Below are 22,710 nucleotides of genomic sequence, written 5' to 3' on the forward strand. Positions count from 1 at the left end.
CTGCGTCTTCTTGGTTCTCTAAATTGGATGCATATTATTCAAGAGTGTTTTCACCTCCACCATTGACCCAGTCACGCTTAAATCATTTTATACACTAAAACTGTGTGTTTGTGACCTGCCCCATCATGCACCTTATAACTGGAGAACGCGAGTCGACCCTGAGACGCGTTTCATTTAATAAAGGAGGTGATGAACATCTGCTCCCTGTTCGATTACCTGCAGTACAGCCCAGCCAGCCACGCGCTCGAGAGTGTAGGCGCGTGTCTCTCTCTCTCTCCAGAATTCAGAGGCGCTTTTCAGAGTGTCAGACTAGCTCGGTGGAAATCATGTCTTTGAACACTATGAAGAAGAGACTCTTCCAATAAACGTTAAAAAGGCGCCTGACTGGAACAAGTCTGTTTGAAGTTCACTCCATTATCTACTCAAGTGAAACACGCAAGGATGCGCGCGGCAGTCGGAATCCTTTGTGCTTTGACGTTCCTTGTCTCGTGCAGCCATGGCGCGAGAGTTGTGAGCGGTACGTTTTAGTTTATTTACTATGAAGCTATTTTCATTCATATAGTTTCTTTCAGAATTGAAACCACTGAGGATAAATGTATCAAAATATTCAGTTATCTGTGGTAAAATTGTGCTCGAATGATAGCTATTAGTCAAGTTTAAAGGGTAGTTCAGACAAAAATATTATTTAATAATCCTCAGATTGTCTCAAACCTGTATGACTTTTTTAGACAGAAATGAGAAGTTAAGCAGAATGACATCCTCAGTCACCATTCACTTTCACTATAGAAAATCGATGTGTTTATGGTGACCAAAACTGCCATTATGTTACTCCATAACTTAACTTTTGTGTTCCACAGAACATGGATCAGCATGAGTAAATGATGACATTTTCATTTAGGATGAACTGTCCCTTTAAGTATTATTTCAAACCCAATGTCACACCAATAGTCTGTATTAGAAGTATTAGTGTTTTTTTTTTTTTTTTCAGTTATATTTACTTTCAGGAATTTTGATCAAATCTATGCATTTTTTCATCTGTATAATTTCTCAAACTGATTTTCTGTGCGGCAGCTTCAAAATTCCATAATTGTTTATAATGCTTTTGAGTGCTCATTCTTATTAACCTCTACTACTCTATTTTATAATTAAAGTATCTCTCAAAAACATTATAATTCTTTTATAGAATCTTACAGATCAGCTCATAGCTTTCTCTTCCCCAAAGATTATTTGTCTTGAAGATCATTCTAGAAGCTTGTCTCCAACCTGTCTTAAAGCGATGGGATGAAAAAAGAAAATTATTATGAAAGAAAAATGAGAGAGATTGTTAGAGATAAAAATAGGTTTGTCATACACGTGTAAACTGAAAGGATGGACAATGGGGAATTGAAGTTGAGCAGTTCTTTGAGATGAGATCGGGGTTTAACAAAAGGTGACAAGAAAGTGGCAATTTTGAAGAACGGAACTGCCAGAACATTCCATGCTGGAAGGAGTAAAACTGTGCTACACAGACAGGAATTGAGGAAGAAAGCTAAGGAAATTGGTAGAGAAAATGCTGAGTCCAGTTTTCCCCCAGTTAAACCCGGCCCATTACTGGGCTAAGATTGATGATATAGCAGATCTGGACCAAGCAATTATTTAAAGTACCTCCCGGGCAGAGAGCTAATGTTATTATTAGACTTTTAACAGTCTGTGTATTAATCACAGTTCTCTTTGCTGGGCCTATCAGTGTATCTTAATTGTTCTTTATAATAGAAGTGCTTTGTTTATGATTTAATAATAATTCCATGCATTTTCCTCTTAGCTTTTAACTGAGCCTTTAACTGAGCATTCTTTAAACATCCAAATCTCTCTCTCTCTCTCTCTCTCTCTCTCTATCTATCTATCTATCTCTCTCTCTCTATCTATCTATCTATCTATTTGTCTGTCTGTCTTTACTGTACTCTACTGGAGCAAATGTTATGCAGAACAAGAAATCGCTAAAAATACTGTATTAATTTTATGTCTTCAGGTCAGACAGTGTGTCAGGGCAGTCCTGAGCAGCCGTGCTATAAGATCGCTTACTTCAGGGACGTGTCGAGTCGTGTTGCATTCTGGGAGGCTCAGCATGCGTGTGACATGGATGGCGGTTCATTGCTGAGCATTGAGAACACTGCAGAGCAGAAGCACATTGAACATCTTCTGCAGGAACTCAGCGTCTCCACTTCCACTGGTGCTTCCAGCGGGTCGGGCATCACAGACGGAGACTTCTGGATCGGGCTGACACGGGTGGAGGACGAGACCGCACAGGAGCCTGGCAGCTTCGCCTCGTGTCCTAACCTGTACAGGTGGACAGATGGAAGTGTCTCACAGTTTAGGTGAGATGTGACTGATCTGGTGCCTTTTCAAAGCAGAGATTTACCTCAGGTAAACAGTCATTAAAATGAGCACTTCTGTTCTACAGAAACTGGTATGCTGATGAACCATCCTGTGGAGGAGAAGCTTGCGTGGTCATGTATCACCAGCCTACAGCTCTCGCTGGGCCTGGTGGGCCGTATCTTTACCAGTGGAATGATGATAGGTGCAATATGAAGCACAATTTCATCTGCAAGTATGAACCAGGTTGGTGATTTGCATTGTGAACTTTTTTAAATGACTGTCAAAAGTGACCTGATTAACCTGAATTCACCCTACTAAAGTGGTTTAGCTTACAATGTCTGTTTTATTGTTCTGAGCAGAAAGTTACCTGGTAAAAGTGCAGAGCGACACACCTGGAGGGCCCAATGTTGGTAAGCAGCCAGGTGTAAAATCTGTCATCATTTGACTTTAAGTGTTACAGATGTGTTGACACTAATCTGTTAATGTGCCCTCCAGATCTTTCCTCAGAAGAACAAGAGGAGAGGAGAACACCTCCCGTCGATCAGGATGAGAACCCTCTACTTATAATGCCAGGGCCCTCAAGTAACATTAGATTTTAAATGATTTAAATGAATATTCAGTAAAGTTCAATAAAGTTCATAACTGAATAAAGTTCAGTTAAGCTCAGCATTTGTGGTATAATGTTGATTACCACAAAAATGTTTAATTTGTTTGTTCTCTCCTTAAAAAAAAAAAAAAAAAAAAAAAGCAGTTATCTAGGCTAGTATAAAATGGAGATGAATGAGCCCAATCTTTACATTTTAAAATACTTTTATCAATAGAAGACTTAAACTATATGTATGTTAGAGGTTAGTTTTAGTGTTACAAAAATGCATTTCTGTGTAAAGTTACATCATTTCCATGGCAGCAGAATGCCATAAACACTAAACCCTAAATCAATTATAAAAAGAATTTATTAAAAAGCTTCATTGAACACAAGCTTCAATTATAACACAAGTTTTAACAGAATATTTATTTATAGTCCCATTCAAAAGTATGGGGTCAGAAACACTTTAAAAATATAAATAATTAAATACAAAATACTTTTTTTATTCAGCAAGGACACATTAAATTGATCAAAAGTGACATTTCTAATGTTACAAAAGATTTATATTTCAAATAATTGCTGTTTTTGGACTTTCTAATAATCAAAGAATCAAAAATAATAAGAAATATTATTTGTTCTCCAAATTAGCATCATTGCAATTTTAATATATATAATGTGACAAGGAGAAGACTGGAGTAATGGCTGCTGAAAATTCACTTATGCCATTACAGGAATAAATTACAATTTAAACGATAATAAAATAGAAAACAGTTGGGTTAAATTTTAATAATATTTCACAATATTACTGTTTTTACTGTATTTTTGATCAAATAAAGACTACCATGGTTAGCATAAGAGACTTCCTTCAAATTCTAAAACAATTACAGATTCTTAACTTTTGAACAGTAACTTTAATGGTAACTTTTTGTAAGTGCTTTTATGAAAGTTTAAGCTTCACATTTCTGCTTTTAAATCTTCTAAAAATTGGCCCCATTCACTTCTATTGCCTCACTGTAACCCTTGATTTTTTTGTATTTTTCAGAAAAAAAGTTGAGTGAAAATTATATTTTTGCAGTAGTCAACATTAAACCACAAATGCTGTCTACTGAGTTTCACTCATATTGAACCCAGAATTCAACTCAAAATAAATGACTGTATGAAAATGGAAGTCAAAGTGTGTTTTTTTTTCTTTCCCAGGTATGCTGCTAATCTACGTGATTATCCCTACCATCCCTCTCCTCTTGCTGATCCTGGTGGCTTCAGGAACGTGCTGTTTCCAGATGTTGAGCAAGAGGTGAGCCATTAAGATCAAATCACGCTGTCAGACTAATGCTAATGCGCTGTCTTATTATGCACAGTAGCATCCAAATACTGCGACACATCAGGAAGTCAATGTCTCACTAACAGCCTTTGCGTCTTGATTAATCAGGTTTTCAGCTCACTAGCCGAGATCTGACACCATCCTCCGTTTTTCTCTCTAACCCAGAGGTTTTACCGTGATTAATTAGATTCAGCTGTTTATAACTGTGCCTGGCAAAACAGCTCAGCCCAAACTAATCACCATCAACACTGTTATTATAGTGCACATTTGGCATATTTAAAGGGGGAGGTGTTTGCCTGACACATTACGTCACACTGCATATGAGACAGAGTCCAACTCGACTTCTATTCCCATCAATATCCCGATCTGCAGGGAACTGCTGAAGCAAGCCGTTCCCGTCCTCCGCTCCCGCCCCTCAACATAGAGCATGAAACACAGTTCATCTCCCTTTAACCCTCGGCCCGTGCTTGACAGGACATTATATAGTAGCTTATTTGTGTAATTTATTATGTTTATACGGCTAACGCTCCCACAGAGTGATATCTTTTTAACATATTTCCGATCACTGTGGCAGACGAGGGGATCCTCAGACAATCCATTTAATCACTGGCAATGACTGAGTGCGCTCTATACGATAAAAGGCTTCCTGGAACGAGTTCAAAGCTTTTGGATGAACGTCTTAACTCCTTAACAGATGATGCTTCTCTGTTTTACGATGTTTGCACTTACACTTGTTCTTGTGATTAAATACCATCATAAGACCTGGAGGAGTCACATAACAGCTGCTTTGCTTCGTGTTTCTTATAGTGTGTACCTTTAAATGTCCGGTCTTCCATGCATTGTGCTATTAAACTTTAGAGACAGAGATTCACGTGGGGAAATCGGCCTGATTCACAATGCACAGACAAACAATACATATGTCAGATATTAACAGATTACAATATAACAGTATATATTAACACATATACACAGAAGAATAAGTGGCCAGAATTGTACCTTTTGGGGTACAACAGCTTGTCCCTGGAGCAGTACCCTTAAAAAGACATATTTGTACCTTTTTTTTTACCCCTAATAGGTACATATTAGTACCTTAAGGGTACGTATTACTACTCTAAGGTACTAATATGTACCTATTAGGGGTAAAAAAAAAGGTACAAATATGCCCTTTTAAGGGTGCTGCTCCAGGGACAAGCTGTTGTACCCCAAAAGGTACAATTTTAAACCCCTTTTTATCTGTGTGTGCATGTTAGAGTGCATATTTCATAAAAAAATGAAAATTTTGTCATCATCAACTCATCCTCTTATCATTCCAAAACTGTATGAGTTTCTTTTTATTAATTAAATAAAGTAATGAATAATTGAATTTTATTTAATACATTTTTATTTTTTTTAACAGTAAACCACGGACCAAAACGAGCGTTAATCAATCAACTCTCTGGATCTCCAAGACGCCAAAGATAGACAGTGGCATGGAGGTTTAAAGAATCATCTCCACGATTCAAACTGCTCCATTTTTCTGGCTTTGTCATCTATGTTGCTTGATCAGCAACATTCTCGTCTGGTGGTTAGTTTAGTGTATGATTTAATAATACTAGCTAAAAGTTACATACATATCGCATTTCTGTACAAATGTTGTGCTCTCACAAATTTCTTAAGTCTACAAGCTTCTTGCTAATTCCCATGACCTTCTTCTCCATTTCATTTTTCTTGTCAGAGAGTCTGACCTGAAGGTACTGAGGGAGGGGGAATACTAACTGGCACCAAACACAGTGAGCAATTAAATTACTGTAATTAAAGCAAGTACAAGTGGGAACCACAAAAAAAGAGGAATTAAGAGTTCCCTGTGACACACAAACTGAAGCTAGTGAAACAGTAAAGAAATTAATCACTAAAAGAGCATAAAAATACAGCCTCATAGGTTTTGGGAGAATTAGAGTAATGTGTCTCATTCAAGAAATGAGAGGCCTATTTAATCCCAAAAATTTATCATGCATTGCCAATGATGGCACAATATCATATATAGTTATGTGCATACAATTAATAATTTGGTAGCAAAAGATTTATTTTGAAACATTTGCAATCATTCTTTAAATGACCAGTATCATTGGCTTATATAGTGACTGTTCTGCTCTGCAGCTTATGAGGATGTTGTCATAAAGAAAAAAGATGAATTCATAAACATGTACATATTTTTTGTATGATGTGACTGAAAAGCTGCTTTAAGCTGCCACTGTTATATATGCAGTTCTTTGCATGTGAATATTTTATCACCCCCTTTTACAATACTGCATATAGAAAATATCAATGCTAAAAAGTATTGAACTGGTTTGCATCAGTGATATTGTATCAGATACCGAAATTAGTCAGACGTCTGGTTGTACAGGAAGATGTGTTTCTGTGAGCGTGAGTAATATTGTGTGTTTGAATTAAAAATGTGCTGTTAATACTTTTTTATATTTTTGAGACAGGAATTGGACGTGTACAAATGGATTAAAAATATTTAATTGCTTCAGTATGTTTTTATGGCTCTAAAATCATGCCACATAAATGCTTAATCACAAACAAAAACTCAAAGTGTTTTGAGTTACTGGATTTATTTTGAAATCTGTTTTGTGATTCATCACGGACCAAAAAATCTGTATATAGGTTCTTATCGATAAACAACTCTTAATGTGATTAGCAGATATTGAATATTAATAGCGTTATCTTGTATTCACATACAAAGAATTCACATCCTCATCTCTGCTCCTCAAACACTCTTGCAAGTTTCTTTCACAAGAAAAAATACCTTACACACAGATCAAAGCTCATTTCTACAGATTTTCTCCTGGCAATTACACCATTTGTATTTGTTTATGAGAAACACGGTAGTGGCCATGAATTAAAATAGACGCGGAGATCAGAAAGCTGTCAGGGGGTCCAGCTGGTAGGCAGAGTTAGAGCCAGACATAAGACAAATGACCTGGACCGCATTAACACCAAAAAGATGTGGTACTTTGTACAAAATTTACCCTGGTCTGCAATTAGTGACAGCATAGACTTTAAAGCACACTGCTAATTACGGAGCCTATTAAACTAATCAGTCCTCTGCTTCGACAGGAGAACTCACGTCACACACTCAGGATCTGGTAATTATAGATATGACTGTAATCACTACTCTGGAGGCACAGGGTAGTATTAAAGAAGCAAACCCTTTCCCATCTGGAGAGGGGGGTGATTTTAGCCTATTATAGATACACAACACAAGCATCTCATTCTCCACCCGACCAAGATCCAAACAGCTCTTCATCGCTCTATTAGAACTGGAATATGGCTAGTTAGTGATGGAAATGGGGAGGTTCACCCTCATCCCGTCCTGCAAGCTAGAAATCAGCTGTCTTCTAAATGTCAAAGACATTAAAAACTAATCAATTGGGTTATGGCAATGATAATTAGTGTTTGTAACTGCACTCGGGTGGAGTTTTAAATCTTTGTGATGGATGGACTTCATTAATTCATTTAATGTTAAAGAGTGTAAAAATGCTATGGTAAAAAAACAAACAAAAACTGCGGAAATACTTAATTATAATTTTACAGTAAAATATGTGACACTCAGGATCTGGTAATTATAGATATGACTGTAATCACTACTCTGGAGGCACAGGGTAGAATTAAAGAAACAAAACCCTTTCCCATCTGGAGAGGGGGGTGATTTTAGCCTATTAGAGCTACAACACAAGCGTCTCATTCTCCACCCGAACAAGATCCAAACAGCTCTTCACATGGCTTTATCAGAACTGGAATACGGTTAGTTTATGATGGAAATGGGGAGGTTCACCCTCATCCCGTCCTGCAAGCTAGAAATCAGCTGTCTTCTAAATGTCAAAGACATTAAAAACTAATCAATTGGGTTATGGCAATGATAATTAGTGTTTGTAACTGCACTCGGGTGGAGTTTTAAATCTTTGTGATGGATGGACTTCATTAATTCATTTAATGTTAAAGAGTGTAAAAATGCTATGGTAAAAAAACAAACAAAAACTGCGGAAATACTTAATTATAATTTTACAGTAAAATATGTGAAAAGCAAGTCATCTTAGTTTATGGTGAAAAACCATTCTTAGATTTTTCTGTTTAGTTATGTACATTATGGGTTTATGTTACATCTTACCTTGCTAAATTAATATTAATATTGCATTTTGGTGTTGTGTTACCATAACGGTGTTATGTATTTGTGTGCATGTCACTTGCATTGCTAATTATATTCTCAGCATAATACTTTGAGTGAAAAGTGAATAATACATGATCAATATTTAGTACATTGTAAAAATGATTTTTCATTGTAAATAAAACAGATTGTTGGAGTACCTTTTACAAGAAAATAGCCTACTATTTTAGTCTTTTTACGTCAAAATTTCACATTTAACTCAATGTGTTATTTTGTTTTGTTGTAATTAATTGTGCAACTTACTAGCAATTTCTGAGAGAAAATTGTTTCAACACAAATTTACAGTTTTTGGAAGTGAAAAACAACACATCACATTAGTTTACAGTGAAAAACCATAAGATTTTTATAATTCCTCAGAGTTTCTACAAGGCTTTCTCAATTACCACCTGTTTTTCTTTTAGGAGTTTTATAAAGGTACAACATTTGTAAGGTATATAAATATTATATCAGTTAATGAAATGGGCTATATGTTTTTTTAACCGTAAATTTAGCCTCAGTTCAATCTGTAAAACTCAAAATTCTACCGAATTTTTATGGTAATGTTCTGGCAAATACAGCTGCTATTTTTTTGATAATGAATTTCACAGATTTATTTATTTATTACAGTGATATGGATGTGTCCGCAGTTCATATAGTTTGAATTAATTAACCTGAAATTGTATATAAGACACATAATGAGCATAGACGTTGAGGGAGATGCGTCCAATATTCAGAGTACTGTTCAATCAATTTGGGTTTTCAAATTGACAGATTATTCAATTTTTAATAAAAGCTATTTAAATCAAAGCCCACCGCTACTATCTAGTAGTATCAAACAAACTATCCGTCACAATTTGCTGCTGTGTAAGCTTTAGCCAAATGTGAGATTGAAAAGCACTGCAAAGCACAAATGATTAACAATTTGTGAAGATGTTTTAATGCACATCTCAAGATCAAGGTTACAAATGTTAATAATGACAATGTCTTTTAGTTTTAAAAGTCACATCAACCAAGAGTTTAAATGCATTAGCACATAATCTGAGGGCATTATAGATAATTAAATCTCCTGCAGGCAATCAAGGCCTTATTAGCGCTCCTCACAACCTTTCACCCAGCGTGTCATCTTACGCCCATTACAGTAACTATCCCAGGTGTCCCTGCAGACACAAAGATCAACATTACATTATGTCAAAAACACACATATACAACAGATCAATACACTAGATATAATGCAGTGATAGACACAGCTTGAGGCCAAATTTCTAAAGGGACAAGCAACCTTTGTTAATGTGAAAAATAAGCTTTGTCTGTTGTGCCCAAGGATATATGCAATGAATACTTGCCATGATTTGAGTCCATCGGTTTTCACAATGAGCTTTGCACATTCAACTGAAGCTTTCAGGTCATCCTGAAGCAAATCTATCAGATGGGAAACATGTATAAACAAAAATTTAATATCAAAGTTCAAAGATTTTTTTTACACACATTTTTCTCATTATAAACTATATTCTCAGCATAACACTTGTGAAAGTTACAATATGTAAATGATATTTAGTATACTGTAAAAAAAAAAAAAAAAGATTTTTCAAAGATTACCAACAAATTTTTTACAAGAAAAAACTACTTCAGTCCTTCTACTGAAATATTTCATGTTCCTTTTAATTATTAGTGAAATTTGCTAGCAATTTCTGAGTGAAAACCGTTTCTACACCAATTGTTTTGTGAGAATAACATCTGAAACAAATATTTATACAATACAATTGATTGTTATTTAATTTTTTTATTCTAAAACTTATAAATACAATTATGAATCAGATGTTTCAGACCCCACTGTATGTTTTACAAAATTACAGGCAGCAACATCCAAATAATCTTTGTCCATTTTTAACTACTAGTCCACTTTAATACAAGTAGTGTTCAATATGGTCACATGAAATCTATTTAAAAGGTAATAAAGTACCTGAACAGGGAACTTTGCACTTGTTCTGTCCTCCTGGAGTGCCATCATCGCACCATTTGAAACTGTTTATCTGGAAGACACCATAGTCTTTCCCGGTATCAGCTGAACGCACTCTTTCGGTCTTAAACCTGCTTTCCCAGTAGGCCGTGCACACATCTGTTGAAATTAAGTTCAAAACCAATGGGAATCAAATATATAATTATAATACATTGTATGTTTACTGAAGATTTAGTTAATACAATCAGATATGCCAAACACTGCAAGTCAGTACTGAAAATCCAAAAAACAAAGTACCCACAGTTGCCAAGCGAGAATCCCTCGAATCCATCAAGTCCCTCTTGCTTGAAGATACGGACAACATCACAGCGACCCAGCGTGCGGCTCTCACACGAGCACAGCCACATCAGACACAAGACCGCAATCGCCACCCTCATATCTGCACTGCTGCTCAGAAAATCAGTCAATATCTGCTATCTGAAGAGGAGTTCAGATGGAGGGTGGAAGCTGTAGAGTGGGATTATTTATAAGTCAAATGAAAGGTTTGTGTCGCAATCAATTTTTCACAAGTGCATGTAGTTTGCAGTTGCTTCAGATATGGCTGCTGAGGCAATAACTGACTTTGGGCTGTTCTATTTTTACTTCTAGAACCAAAAACATATTTTTTATGTTCAGAGAAACTCTGGAAACATACAAATGGAACATAAGACAATATGCAATACTGGGGAAACCCAGTCATGATGTAGCTATAATGAGAGCAACACACACATATATATATATAATTTATTTTTTTTATTCAGAAATTTCCATATAAGTTGTAATATGCCTTCAAAAACAAATATAACAACAAAATGAAAACTAAGTGTTTTTATCTGTCATCCAAACATTCTGAAATGACTTGAGGAAAGATGTGGAGACAGTTACAATGTGGAAAACTGTTGTGAAAAAACGGCTCCTTCATGTAACCTAATGTGCAATTAACTGAAAATAACAGCAAAGGAAATGGAGAAGATGAGAATGTGTCAACAAACAGCTCAAACGGCCGCTGTGCATAACCACAAACAGCCCTTAAGGAAGACATGCTGCTTGCTTCTTATTATTTATCATATTGCAGGTGTACTTTCCATATGCATATTCTACTTCTTGTAAAACTCTGGCAAAAGAGTATCAAAAGTGTCAAAAATATCAAACTCTGATCTGACATCAGCTGAAAGAAAAGTGATTCAGTCAAAACAGACAGCCCTGTTTAAACAGCACAGATATACAGGTGCATCTCAATAAATTAGAATGTCGTGGAAAAGTCCGTTTATTTCAGTAATTCAACTCAAATTGTGAAACTCGTGTATTAAATAAATTCAGTGCACACAGACTGAAGTAGTTTAAGTCTTTGGTTCTTTTAATTGTGATGATTTTGGCTCACATTTAACAAAAACCCACCAATTCACTATCTCAACAAATTAGAATACTTCATAAGACCAACAAAAAAAACATTTTTAGTGAATTGTTAGCCTTCTGGAAAGTATGTTCATTTACTGTACATGTACTCAATACATGGTAGGGGCTCCTTTTGCTTTAATTACTGCCTCAACTCGGCATGGCATGGAGGTGATCAGTTTGTGGCACTGCTGACGTGGTATGGAAGCCCAGGTTTAATTAAAAGAACCAAAGACTTAAACTACTTCAGTCTGTGTGCATTGAATTTATTTAATACATGAGTTTCACAATTTGAGTTGAATTACTGAAATAAATGAACTTTTCCACGACATTCTAATTTATTGAGATGCACCTGTATAAGGTATCTTGAAACTCAAGTTTGTAAACATTGTAAACTGGCATGTTTGTGTGCTTATGCATGACATTAAACAATTTTTTATTATTACTTATTTTAACCAAGTGGCAAACATATTATTGTAATACATTTTTTTTTACTATATTATAATTACATGATCAAATTAAATAAATTATTAATAAATTATAAAATGGAAAATACATTTAAAATAACCCCCACAATTTTCTAGAATATTTCAAAATCTGTTTGTGTTCCACTTATCACTTTTTTATTTAATCATTTATTCAGTATAATCTGTCCAAAACCTTCATTAATTAATGTGTGAATAAACTGTGCTTTAGAGAACCTAACGTATGATGTAAAATTAATATCTTAAATATTTGGTCAACAAGAAATGAGTAAATGATAACAGAATAATAATTGGATGTAAGAGCAGGTCCCGTCTCACTGACTGAACAGCGGCCCCTGCTGGAGGAGAGTGGAAGGGGAGTCAAAGTTCACAGCTTGTCCCTTATTCAAAACCAGCACCCTGAAGGAGTAACAAAAGGTCATAAATACCTTACTGGAATACTTGACATTTAATGACAGGATGAGTCACTTGTTATATAAAAGATTGTTGCTCCTGACCTGTCAGTGTGCATGACATTGAGCGGGTTCTGAGTGAGCCACAGTACAGTGCAGTGTTTAAACTCTGTGTGGATCAACTGTCGGACCAGCTCCTCTGTTTCTAGGTCCACACGAGGAAGGGCCTCTTCCACAAGCAGGATTCTGACCCTTGCAAGCAGGGCTCTGGCCAAACAGAGCAGCCTCCTCTGGCCAAAGCTTTCACAACACAAAAACAGAAATATTTAACCCATAACAACCACTTGTTTGTTGTGCCAGTACATAAAGGTTGCCATAGAGAAAACTATATTGTTTCATGAGGTAATAAAACAGAGCCACGGTCCAGATCTGGACTCATGATTGATTCCAGCAGGAACGTGAATCATTTCACGCTGCAGTTCGTTCTACATGCACAATAAGCAGCCTTTATAACCAATTATGGGAAACAATGAATCGGCTCAATTATTTATGTTTGTCTAATCTGCAAAATTCACTTAATAGAACTTAATAAAATTTTTAATAATCAAATGAGAAACTTGTAATCTGTGTGATTCTGTTTTTTGAATTTATTAAATGTTTTATTGATTTTTATTTGTGTGAAAATTATAAATAAAGTATTTTATATTTAACAGATTATTTAATATTTAACTTTTTTTTTTTCAGTTGAATAGATTTTTATTTACTTGTTTATTAATTGACCAGGACTTGACCCAGATTGGTCACAATTTTTAACACAAAATAAGCAGCCTTAAAATCAAATAGTGGGAAACAATGAATCGGCTCAATTACATTGGTTTGCCCAGTCTGCAAATTTCACTTAATTGAACTTGATTTATTTTATAATCAAATAAGAAACTTGTAATTTTTTTTTCAGTTATTTGTGATCCTGTATTTTGAATGTATTAATTAAATGTTTTATTTATATTTATATATAAAAATAAATATGCAATATATATATTTTTTTATTTTATTTTTAAAACTTTATGTATTTTATATACTAATCGACCAGGGCACGACCCAGGCTGGACCCGACTTTATATTTGATATTGTGTATTATATTATATCGACTTTATATTAGACAAAGCTCCTGTTTTGTATAATTTGTTTGGCTATTGGGGCTTTATTATTTCTTACTTTTACAAAATATTATGGTACCCAACTTGATGATTTATAATGCATATTTTTGAAATTTTATATAAAAATTAATGTTATGATTAAGAAAATTTGAAAAAAGAAAAAAAAATTGACCGAGTTGAATATCTCTGCAATAGGCTACTATATTTTCTACATTAGCCATTTATATAACTGTACAAAGATCAACTATATTCTGGTATATAAACATGTCAAACTGGCCCGAGGAATCCAAAGATTGGATTCCCACACACCTGAAAGCGAGGGAGGTCCTCTGTACAGGGTGCAGCAGCTGAGCAGGCAATAGTCGAACACGCTCCTTCAGATGGCAGAGCTCCAGAGCCAACCACACCTGTGCATCAGTATGCTGAGTGAACGGGTCCAGGTTAGCCCTCAAGGGACCAGAGAACAGTACGGGAACCTGTAACACACGGGACACCATAACTCATTAGTGACTTCAATAACTGGATAATGCTTGTTACTGGCGGAGCCTGGGTAAAGCTAGTTTTGCATTACACACAATATTGGAGAGCATTCCTTCTACCACACCCAGTGAAATAGTTCTGTTACCTGTCAACACTCCTTCGCCTCCAGTCTTTGATCGGTTTTGCTGTGGCTGGATTGAGCTAGATCGACATCATTCTCTTGTATGCAAATATAAAATTGTTCGACTAACCTGAGAAATGATTTGCAGACGGCTACGAAGGTCACGTAGACCCATGCGGGCGATGTTTATATCGTCAATCAGCACAGCGCCGCTCCTGGCCTCCACTGACCGGAACAGACTGCTAACCAAACCATCGGTGTCGGTCTTCCCTCTGCTTACGAGCCCAATCTATACACATGCAAACAAACAAAAACCACCCTGAGGTTTAAATACGGATATATTCAGCGGGAAAATAAAATAAATACATAAGTATAATCAGTGAATTTTAAATAAATTATTTAAAATGAATATATTATCTAATAGAAATGTAACCCTAATAACAATGAAAGTAAAATATTAGTAAAATGATTATTATTATTATTAATAATAATAATAATAAATTAACAAATATAAATGAATGATTAATATTATTTATTTATTTGTACATTTGAGATTAACATGAATAAATAATAATAAAAAATAAATAAAATACATATTGATTATTATTAGTATAAAAATCGTAGGCTTATAAATAAAATTAATTAAATATTGATATTAATTAGTAATTAATTTACTGATTAGGCTTATAAATAAATAAATAAATTGAATATTAATATAAATAGATTCATTAACTTATTTATTATCAGTATGGAAGTCTTAGGGTTATAAATAAATACATAAATAAAATTACTACTTAATTATTTTCAGTATGTAAATCGCTGGCAAGAAAACAAACAAACATTCAAAGTACCTTTTCCTCTTTTAGAATGGTGAGATTAATTCCTCTAAGAGCTGGTGTGCCATTAGAGGAGGCTTCAGACTCATAGTTCCTGAACTTCACCTCTCCATGCTGGGGCCAGTCATTGGGTGGTCTGTAGGATTTTTCCCATGCTGCCTAAGGTAAAATGGGGCAGGTGGCTCAGTCCATTTCCATGGAGAGGAAATGACATCCAGTGACACTTAAAGGTGACAAGGCATCCTCTTTGGAATTTAGTACACAATGAATCTGACCATGTAGGGTTAGGTGTGGAGCGGTGTGAGCCGGCAAGCACAAAGAGAAGTATTTACTTGTTAAGTAAGTATTATGTTACCCTGTACCTCCTTCTCCACTTTGGCAAATTCACAAAGGTTTTGCATGCTCAGCATGTCCATGCTGATATCAGAGGCAGCCTGAGGGTATCGGTGAACAGCTTTTTTGATCTGTAACAAAATGTTTTCATAATCATTATGAATTAATCAAACAAAACTTAGGTTAGGTATCAGAACAGATGAACTTACATTGAAGGCACAGATCAATGCCAGAACCACAAGCACTGCGTCCGGTTCAGTCTCCAGCAGAATCAGACTGACCAGGAACAGCACAATCCCAGCAATGCCATCTAACCGCAACGCAGCCCGACTGCACACAGGTCATAAATCACACTAATCAAAGCTGCTGTATATGTTGCAATAAATGTGACATGTTTATTTGATATGTTTAGTAGATCTTTACAGTGTATATTAATAACATATTTTTAAATATAAAAATATGTACAATATTTTATTGGCTTGAAAATACAAGACAACTCTTGCAAAAGCTATAATATAATCAATCACAGATGTGTATTACACTTGAATGGCGCCCCCTAGTGTACTGTAGTTCAGGAGGCAGGCCAAAACAAAACTTGCAGAGCAAGGCCAAATCTCTTATCCTGTTTTCAGCAACCAACCTTTTTTGCTTCAATTTGTGTACAAACATCAGTGCCAATAATTCTGCTTTAAAAAAATCATCTAATTTATTAGCTATAAGAAGCCCCAGAAATATACAGGTGCATCTCAATAAATTAGAATGTCGTGGAAAAGTTCATTTATTTCAGTAATTCAACTCAAATTGTGAAACTCGTGTATTAAATAAATTCAATGCACACAGACTGAAGTAGTTTAAGTCTTTGGTTCTTTTAATTGTGATGATTTTGGCTCACATTTAACAAAAACCCACCAACTCACTATCTCAACAAATTAGAATACTCCATAAGACCAATAAAAAAAAACATTTTTAATGAATTGTTGGCCTTCTGGAAAGTATGTCCATTTACTGTACATGTACTCAATACATGGTAGGGGCTCCTTTTGCTTTAATTACCGCCTCAATTCGGCGTGGCATGGAGGGGATCAGTTTGTGGCACTGCTGAGGTGGTATGGAAGCCCAGGTTTCTTTGACAGTGGCCTTCAGCTCATCTGCATTTTTTGGTCTCTTGTTTCTCATTTTCCTCTTGACAATACCCCATAGATTCTCTATGGGGTTCAGGTCTGGTGAGTTTGCTGGCCAGTCAAGCACACCAACACCATGGTCATTTAACCAACTTTTGATGCTTTTGGCAGTGTGGGCAGGTGCCAAATCCTGCTGGAAAATGAAATCAGCATCTTCAAAAAGCTGATCAGCAGAAGGAAGCATGAAGTGCTCCAAAATTTATTGGTAAACGGGTGCAGTGACGTTGGTTTTCAAAAAACACAATGGACCAACACCAGCAGATGACATTGCACCCCAAATCATCACAGACTGTGGAAACTTAACACTGGACTTCAAGCAACTTGGGCTATGAGCTTCTCCACCCTTCCTCCAGACTCTAGGACCTTGGTTTCCAAATGAAATACAAAACTTGCTCTCATCTGAAAAAAGGACTTTGGACCACTGGGCAACAGTCCAGTTCTTCTTCTCCTTAGCCCAGGTAAGACGCCTCTGACGTTGTCTGTGGTTCAGGAGTGGCTTAACAAGAGGAATACGACAACTGTAGCCAAATTCCTTGACACGTCTGTGTGTGGTGGCTCTTGATGCCTTGACCCCAGCCTCAGTCCATTCCTTGTGAAGTTCACTCAAATTCTTGAATCGATTTTGCTTGACAATCCTCATAAGGCTGCAGTTCTCTCGGTTGGTTGTGCATCTTTTTCTTCCACACCTTTTCCTTCCACTCAACTTTCTGTTAACATACTTGGATACAGCACTCTGTGAACAGCCAGCTTCTTTGACAATGAATGTTTGTGGCTTACCCTCCTTGTGAAGGGTGTCAATGATTGTCTTCTGGACAACTGTCAGATCAGCAGTCTTCCCCATGATTGTGTAGCCTAGTGAACCAAACTGAGAGACCATTTTGAAGGCTCAGGAAACCTTTGCAGGTGTTTTGAGTTGATTAGCTGATTGGCATGTCACCATATTCTAATTAGTTGAGATAGTGAATTGGTGGGTTTTTGTTAAATGTGAACCAAAATCATCACAATTAAAAGAACCAAAGACTTAAACTACTTCAATCTGTGTGCATTGAATTTATTTAATACACGAGTTTCACAATTTGAGTTGAATTACTGAAATAAATGAACTTTTCCACGACATTCTAATTTATTGAGATGCACCTGTACACACACACACTTTGGTTACGTTATTGAAGTGAGACAATAGAAGGTTAATCATTAAATTCATTGATGATTTACTAGGTGATTTATTTCAATGTTGGTACTTTTTGTTCATTTTATTTTTCATTTATAATTTTTTTAATCAGTTCACAACAAGTGGACCTCTCAGAATCCTTCACATAACGAGCATATCCGAGCATAAACAAAATGTAATAAACAAAATTTTTTTTAACCTTTCTGTGTTGATTTTGTTGTACTTGACCAGCAGGTTTTGATTTAAGGCTTGGAGGCAGTGTGTCAGACACGCCTTCCTATGTTTTGGCCCAGAAAGTGGAGCTTCAACACACTGCGTCACACACTCCAGAGAAGCAACTGGGTTTGCCTCCATGTGTCTGATATGACTGTGGGTTGAAGAAAAGCGTGACTGAAAGAAGAAAAAGAAATGTTAATACCTGTATAATAACCATTTGTAAATGCTTCTTGATGTTAACTGGTGATTTGCTTATGTATAAACCTTCAGGTCAATATATTCTGGGAAAACTGACGAACCTGAATACGGAGAAAGAGGATTATCAGCGGGCAGACAGCTAGGCTGAAAACTGGCATGATGAAGCTGATCAGAGTGATGGTGCTCAATATGTCCAAAAGACTCTTCAACCAGCTGTGCAAATGTTTGGGCAGCTCTTCATCAATCACCTGCATATCCTAATCCAACATGAGATCACAATGTTTGGTTTTGTTAAAACGGGATTAAGGAAGATCTATCTTGGTTTTCCATCATATTTGCTTACATCTGTTATATAATATATATACTTCCTCAAGGGCGCAACAGTGATGACCTGCTACATGTTGGAATCAAACAGGCCTTTTTTCAGTTCACTTGTTTTGAACTATGCTCCACACCGCCTCCTGGAGGACAACACTCACCTGAGTGAATACTTGCAGTAGCCATCTCATGTCAGTCTTCTGGGAATGCATAGGCATGTGAAGAACATCTGACAGAAGCTTTGAGTGCAGTGTATGAGAAGCCCTGAGAGAGGCGCAGGTCAGACAGTAGGCGGCACAGCACACGAGGAAGGCTGCAATACAAGAGCATATAAGTTAACAAATACACATTCTCAAATAAGAAGTCACAGGTTGACAATAACCTTGCAGGAGTCCGAGCAGTGCGTACGCAGACAGTCGTGAGTTTCTGAGCTCTCTCCACCCTTCCAGGCCTTGAACTTCTTTGGCTTCACCCGTCCACACACTCAGGATGCCATCTTGTGCTAAACTAACAGCACACACAGACAGGTAGGCAAGCGAGGAAACTGCCAGCCAGTGCCAGCCGAAAGCCCTCAAATACAGCATGCGGGCCTTTCCACTGCCCTAAAATTACAAAACCACATCATTACACAAAATTTACTGTTTCATAATTTTAATTTGATTTTCACTAAAAATCTTAACAGTGTATGTGGAAACAGCATATTTTCCCATATAAAATATATATATTTTGTGGAAACAGCAGCTCAGACATTCTTCTATAAATACATTTTGTATTATTCTTAAAGATTTTGAAAGACATAAGGGTGATTAAATGATGACAATTCTAATTATATATTTTTTTAAAGTTATAATAATTTAAAATCAGTTAAAATAATTTTTGGTACATACTTTTTGGGATAGATAGTGATCACTTTTCTCATCAGAATGACTGTGCTTATCTTTACACCTGTAAAAATCAATACATCAAAAAAATTTAGACTATAAAGATACAGTGTACTTGAGGTAAAAGTGCAGTGCAAGCATCAGAACAACAAGCAGGTTGGATTAACAACAGATCATTAATGTGGGATAAAAAGAAAACGTCGGCAGCCCTGTTCAGTCTTTCCCATGAGATTTTACTGGTCCCCATCATCCTGTGACCAGCAATCCCTCTGATTCTGTGCATATCTTCCTTTATTAACCTGCACTAACCTTCATGACTGAACCACAAAGGCCACTCTAGTACATAGAATAGAACACAGTGTAAGAAAAGCATGATACATTCTCTCAAGGGGATCAGAAAGATATTAAAATCAGAAGCACTGCTAATGCTCTTAAATGCACTGATGTTCGTCTTGGATTAAAGCAATTGTAATATATTAATGCTGGATCTGTACTGGACAACCAAGACTGACGGTTCAGGTCACGCACTGCGTTTTACCCAATGTTCTGGACTCTGCCTAATCAAATGTCAGAGGATAACATAACATGCACACAAACATTTGTATTTCTATTATGCTGGCTGAAATTTCAGATTTGATAAAAGAAATAAATTATATTTTAAAAATATATTGAAATTAAAAACAGTTATTTTAAATTGTAATATTTCATAATATGATTGGTTTACTGTTTTGAGCATATGAGACTTCTTCATGAAAATTTAGCAGACTAAGTGTTTACATGAGGGTGTTCAATAGATTAATTACAATACATTATAAAACAATAAATATATATGTTATAAAATACAAATAAACAAATAAAAACTTACCGGTCACATCGCTGTTGGAAGCCATCAGATGGAAGCTCTTCTGTAACACATGACCGGGTAACACTTTACAGCTTTACAGCCAAAAAAAAAAAACTTGTTTCTCCATGCATCAGTGAGTTGTCATATATGGTGACATTACCTTTTGTAGTAACTAACTGAGTGGTGCCCAAATCCTTTCCAAGAAAGCTCTTCTCCAGATGGCAAAGAGACTGCTGTGCCTGCATAAAATATGCTGAGATTAATTAATTTGAACAAAAATATTAATAAAATACTAAGAAACTTTAGATTTAAGATCTTCAATAAAGTTTGTTTTGATGTTGTCACATGCGTTCTACCTGCTTGAGAACACAGAAGAGCCCAAGGAGCTCCAGCAGAGGTGGGCGGAGCAATCTGAAGAAACAGAGGGATGTAAAGATCCGAGACGGTGTGAGAACATTCCCATCATCCACCAGCACAAACACACCGATACTAGAGAAACCAACCTGCACAGAAAGATAAAGAGTATGGGAAATATGGGTCAAAGAAGATATTAAGTTCATCTGTCCAGTGACAGGCCACGTCCATTCTGATGAAAGCGTGGAATGATGGGGACCAAAATGTTCTGATCTCAGGTTGTAATCTATGATAGACTTTGATTTGGGTTTTAATCTCAGAGCTCTGTGGATTTGTTTAGTTAGTAAGCCCCTGTGCATCTGGAGAAGAGAGGCAAGGTAATTTGAAGTCAAAGTCACAGAGGGTAGTTTAGCAGTAGGAAGTAAAAAACAGAATTTTAGTAAGGATATGGAATATCTAAACACTAACCAACAAGGTTTCTTGACTATATTATATAGTAAGATAACTAGTAGCACTAGAAAAAAACCTGATGGTCAGCCCATCTTGCTGATGAACCTGGTGAAGCTGTGTCAGTTTTTTCATGAAGGTATTTGTTCTGAATATCAAGCACTCACCAGGAAAGGCATACAGATAGAGTTGAGCATAGAGAATGCTGTCAGATATCCCAGAATTCTGAGCATCTCCAGCTCCCTGGCCCGTGACTCTGTAACTCTTTGATGGAACCAAGACTCCCATGTGAGAAACTTCAGGGCCTAAACAAAACAGATTAAAGTCGGGATGGTTCACCTTAAAATTCACCTAAATGCATGTTATTGATCTTATTGTAAACATATCTGTCTGCATCCAATCAACAACTGATTGACTAAACCAAGTCTACACCCTACATTTTTTTATTTTTCGACAAGGTTTCATTTGTTTCAAACTGTTTAATTTGACACTTCTGTTTTTGCTGTAATACAACATGATGTAATTTAAAAGACATTAACATTTTCATAATTAAAGAAATACAAAATAAAACAATTTTCTATGATTTCTAATTAGGCATTGAAGAAAGTATGCATAAAAATGCCTTGTATGTGGACAGCCAACATGGAACTTTACATTGAACAAGTGAAATCACAAAAATAAAACCATTACTGTCAAAGAGATGCTATTGTTTTTTTTGTTTTTTTAAATCACCAAAAAACCTAAGTTGCAATTGTCTTTTTTTACCCTATACTGACATCCAAGCACAACGGCTTCTCAAATGAGAAAAAGTGCAGAGCAGGACTTGATTTTGTCAATCGGGAATTGATTGGAATGCTGTTGTTGGATAATTGCTGAGATAAATAAAAATTAGTCATTCAAGCAAGAACTGAGCTTGACTTTTTTTTGTCCTTAAGGCAGGAAATATTCCTCTAATCTAAATCAGCTCATGCTCAGATACGTGACTGAGCCATCCTAAAAGAACAGAAAAAAGAACAGAAAAGACCTGGTATTTATGCAACATTTCCTTGATGAGTTGTTCACTCCTTTCCCTGATGATCAGCTGAGTTCTCTGAGGAACAGCAAACAAAGATTATAAAACATATCAGCATCAGAACATTTACAGAAATACACTGAACATGTTTCATCTCTTATTTTTCACATGCAAACTCCCAAGGAATTCTTCAGCAGACTGGCCTTACTAACCTGAAGCTGTTTGGCTTTGCGCTCTACTGCAGAGTTGACAGGGATGAGGACTAGTAGCAATGCCACCCCCACTAGAACACCTGGGCCCAATTCTCCCCACAGTAAGTCCAGACAGAGAGCGACTCTCAGGGGAGTGGACCAAAGACAAGCTAATGTGACCACTAGCTCTGGAACATTTTCAACCTCCCTTAATAAATCTGTCCCCTGAGTGGTGTTGGATTGGGGGGGGGGGG

General features: G+C 36.2%; 3 protein-coding genes across 3 annotated transcripts in view; 1 reads left to right on the forward strand and 2 right to left on the reverse strand.

The window, feature by feature from the left end:
* The first annotated feature begins 263 nt into the window (after positions 1–263).
* On the forward strand, positions 264–6,811 carry chodl (chondrolectin). The gene is made up of 7 exons (XM_016508450.1): positions 264–517; positions 2,009–2,354; positions 2,441–2,598; positions 2,715–2,765; positions 2,851–2,937; positions 4,139–4,235; positions 5,659–6,811. Exons 1-7 carry the CDS (start codon positions 442–444, stop codon positions 5,741–5,743), a joined length of 900 nt encoding a protein of 299 aa, XP_016363936.1. The 5' UTR covers positions 264–441; the 3' UTR covers positions 5,744–6,811.
* Positions 6,812–9,395: 2,584 nt separating this feature from the next.
* Positions 9,396–10,860, reverse strand: lyz (lysozyme). The gene is made up of 4 exons (XM_016508452.1): positions 10,707–10,860; positions 10,409–10,564; positions 9,792–9,867; positions 9,396–9,605 (listed from the first exon to the last, which is right to left on the reverse strand). Exons 1-4 carry the CDS (start codon positions 10,840–10,842, stop codon positions 9,536–9,538), a joined length of 438 nt encoding a protein of 145 aa, XP_016363938.1. The 5' UTR covers positions 10,843–10,860; the 3' UTR covers positions 9,396–9,535.
* Positions 10,861–12,381: 1,521 nt separating this feature from the next.
* Positions 12,382–22,710, reverse strand: part of abcc13 (ATP-binding cassette, sub-family C (CFTR/MRP), member 13) — a 12,316-nt gene continuing 1,987 nt past the window's right edge. The window contains exons 5-22 of the mRNA XM_016508451.1: positions 22,478–22,699; positions 22,278–22,343; positions 21,421–21,558; positions 20,809–20,955; positions 20,613–20,691; positions 20,474–20,513; positions 19,615–19,672; positions 19,110–19,329; positions 18,889–19,040; positions 18,511–18,666; positions 18,195–18,385; positions 15,853–15,973; positions 15,673–15,774; positions 15,326–15,469; positions 14,605–14,763; positions 14,183–14,349; positions 12,822–13,016; positions 12,382–12,723 (exon numbers count right to left, since the gene is read on the reverse strand). Of these exons, the coding sequence (XP_016363937.1) occupies positions 12,639–12,723; positions 12,822–13,016; positions 14,183–14,349; positions 14,605–14,763; positions 15,326–15,469; positions 15,673–15,774; positions 15,853–15,973; positions 18,195–18,385; positions 18,511–18,666; positions 18,889–19,040; positions 19,110–19,329; positions 19,615–19,672; positions 20,474–20,513; positions 20,613–20,691; positions 20,809–20,955; positions 21,421–21,558; positions 22,278–22,343; positions 22,478–22,699 (2,442 nt within the window). The 3' untranslated portion in view covers positions 12,382–12,638. The remainder of the gene's footprint in view (positions 12,724–12,821; positions 13,017–14,182; positions 14,350–14,604; positions 14,764–15,325; positions 15,470–15,672; positions 15,775–15,852; positions 15,974–18,194; positions 18,386–18,510; positions 18,667–18,888; positions 19,041–19,109; positions 19,330–19,614; positions 19,673–20,473; positions 20,514–20,612; positions 20,692–20,808; positions 20,956–21,420; positions 21,559–22,277; positions 22,344–22,477; positions 22,700–22,710) is intronic.

Source organism: Sinocyclocheilus rhinocerous, unplaced genomic scaffold, assembly GCF_001515625.1.
Source record: "Sinocyclocheilus rhinocerous isolate Xijiao unplaced genomic scaffold, SAMN03320098_v1.1 scaffold594, whole genome shotgun sequence".
NCBI lineage: Eukaryota > Metazoa > Chordata > Actinopteri > Cypriniformes > Cyprinidae > Sinocyclocheilus > Sinocyclocheilus rhinocerous.

Excerpts from the sequence above, each read along its gene's own strand:
- lyz (XM_016508452.1), bottom strand. The coding sequence starts at position 10,842 with ATGAGGGTGGCGATTGCGGTCTTGTGTCTGATGTGGCTGTGCTCGTGT. Across the intron at positions 10,565-10,706 it reads GGGATTCTCGCTTGGCAACT|ATGTGTGCACGGCCTACTGG; the intron begins GTGGGTACTTTG and ends TAATTTCAACAG. Across the intron at positions 9,606-9,791 it reads ACCGATGGACTCAAATCATG|GGACACCTGGGATAGTTACT; the intron begins GCAAGTATTCAT and ends TTGTGTCTGCAG.
- chodl (XM_016508450.1), top strand. The coding sequence starts at position 442 with ATGCGCGCGGCAGTCGGAATCCTTTGTGCTTTGACGTTCCTTGTCTCG. Across the intron at positions 2,599-2,714 it reads CATCTGCAAGTATGAACCAG|AAAGTTACCTGGTAAAAGTG; the intron begins GTTGGTGATTTG and ends TGTTCTGAGCAG. Across the intron at positions 2,938-4,138 it reads TATAATGCCAGGGCCCTCAA|GTATGCTGCTAATCTACGTG; the intron begins GTAACATTAGAT and ends TTTCTTTCCCAG.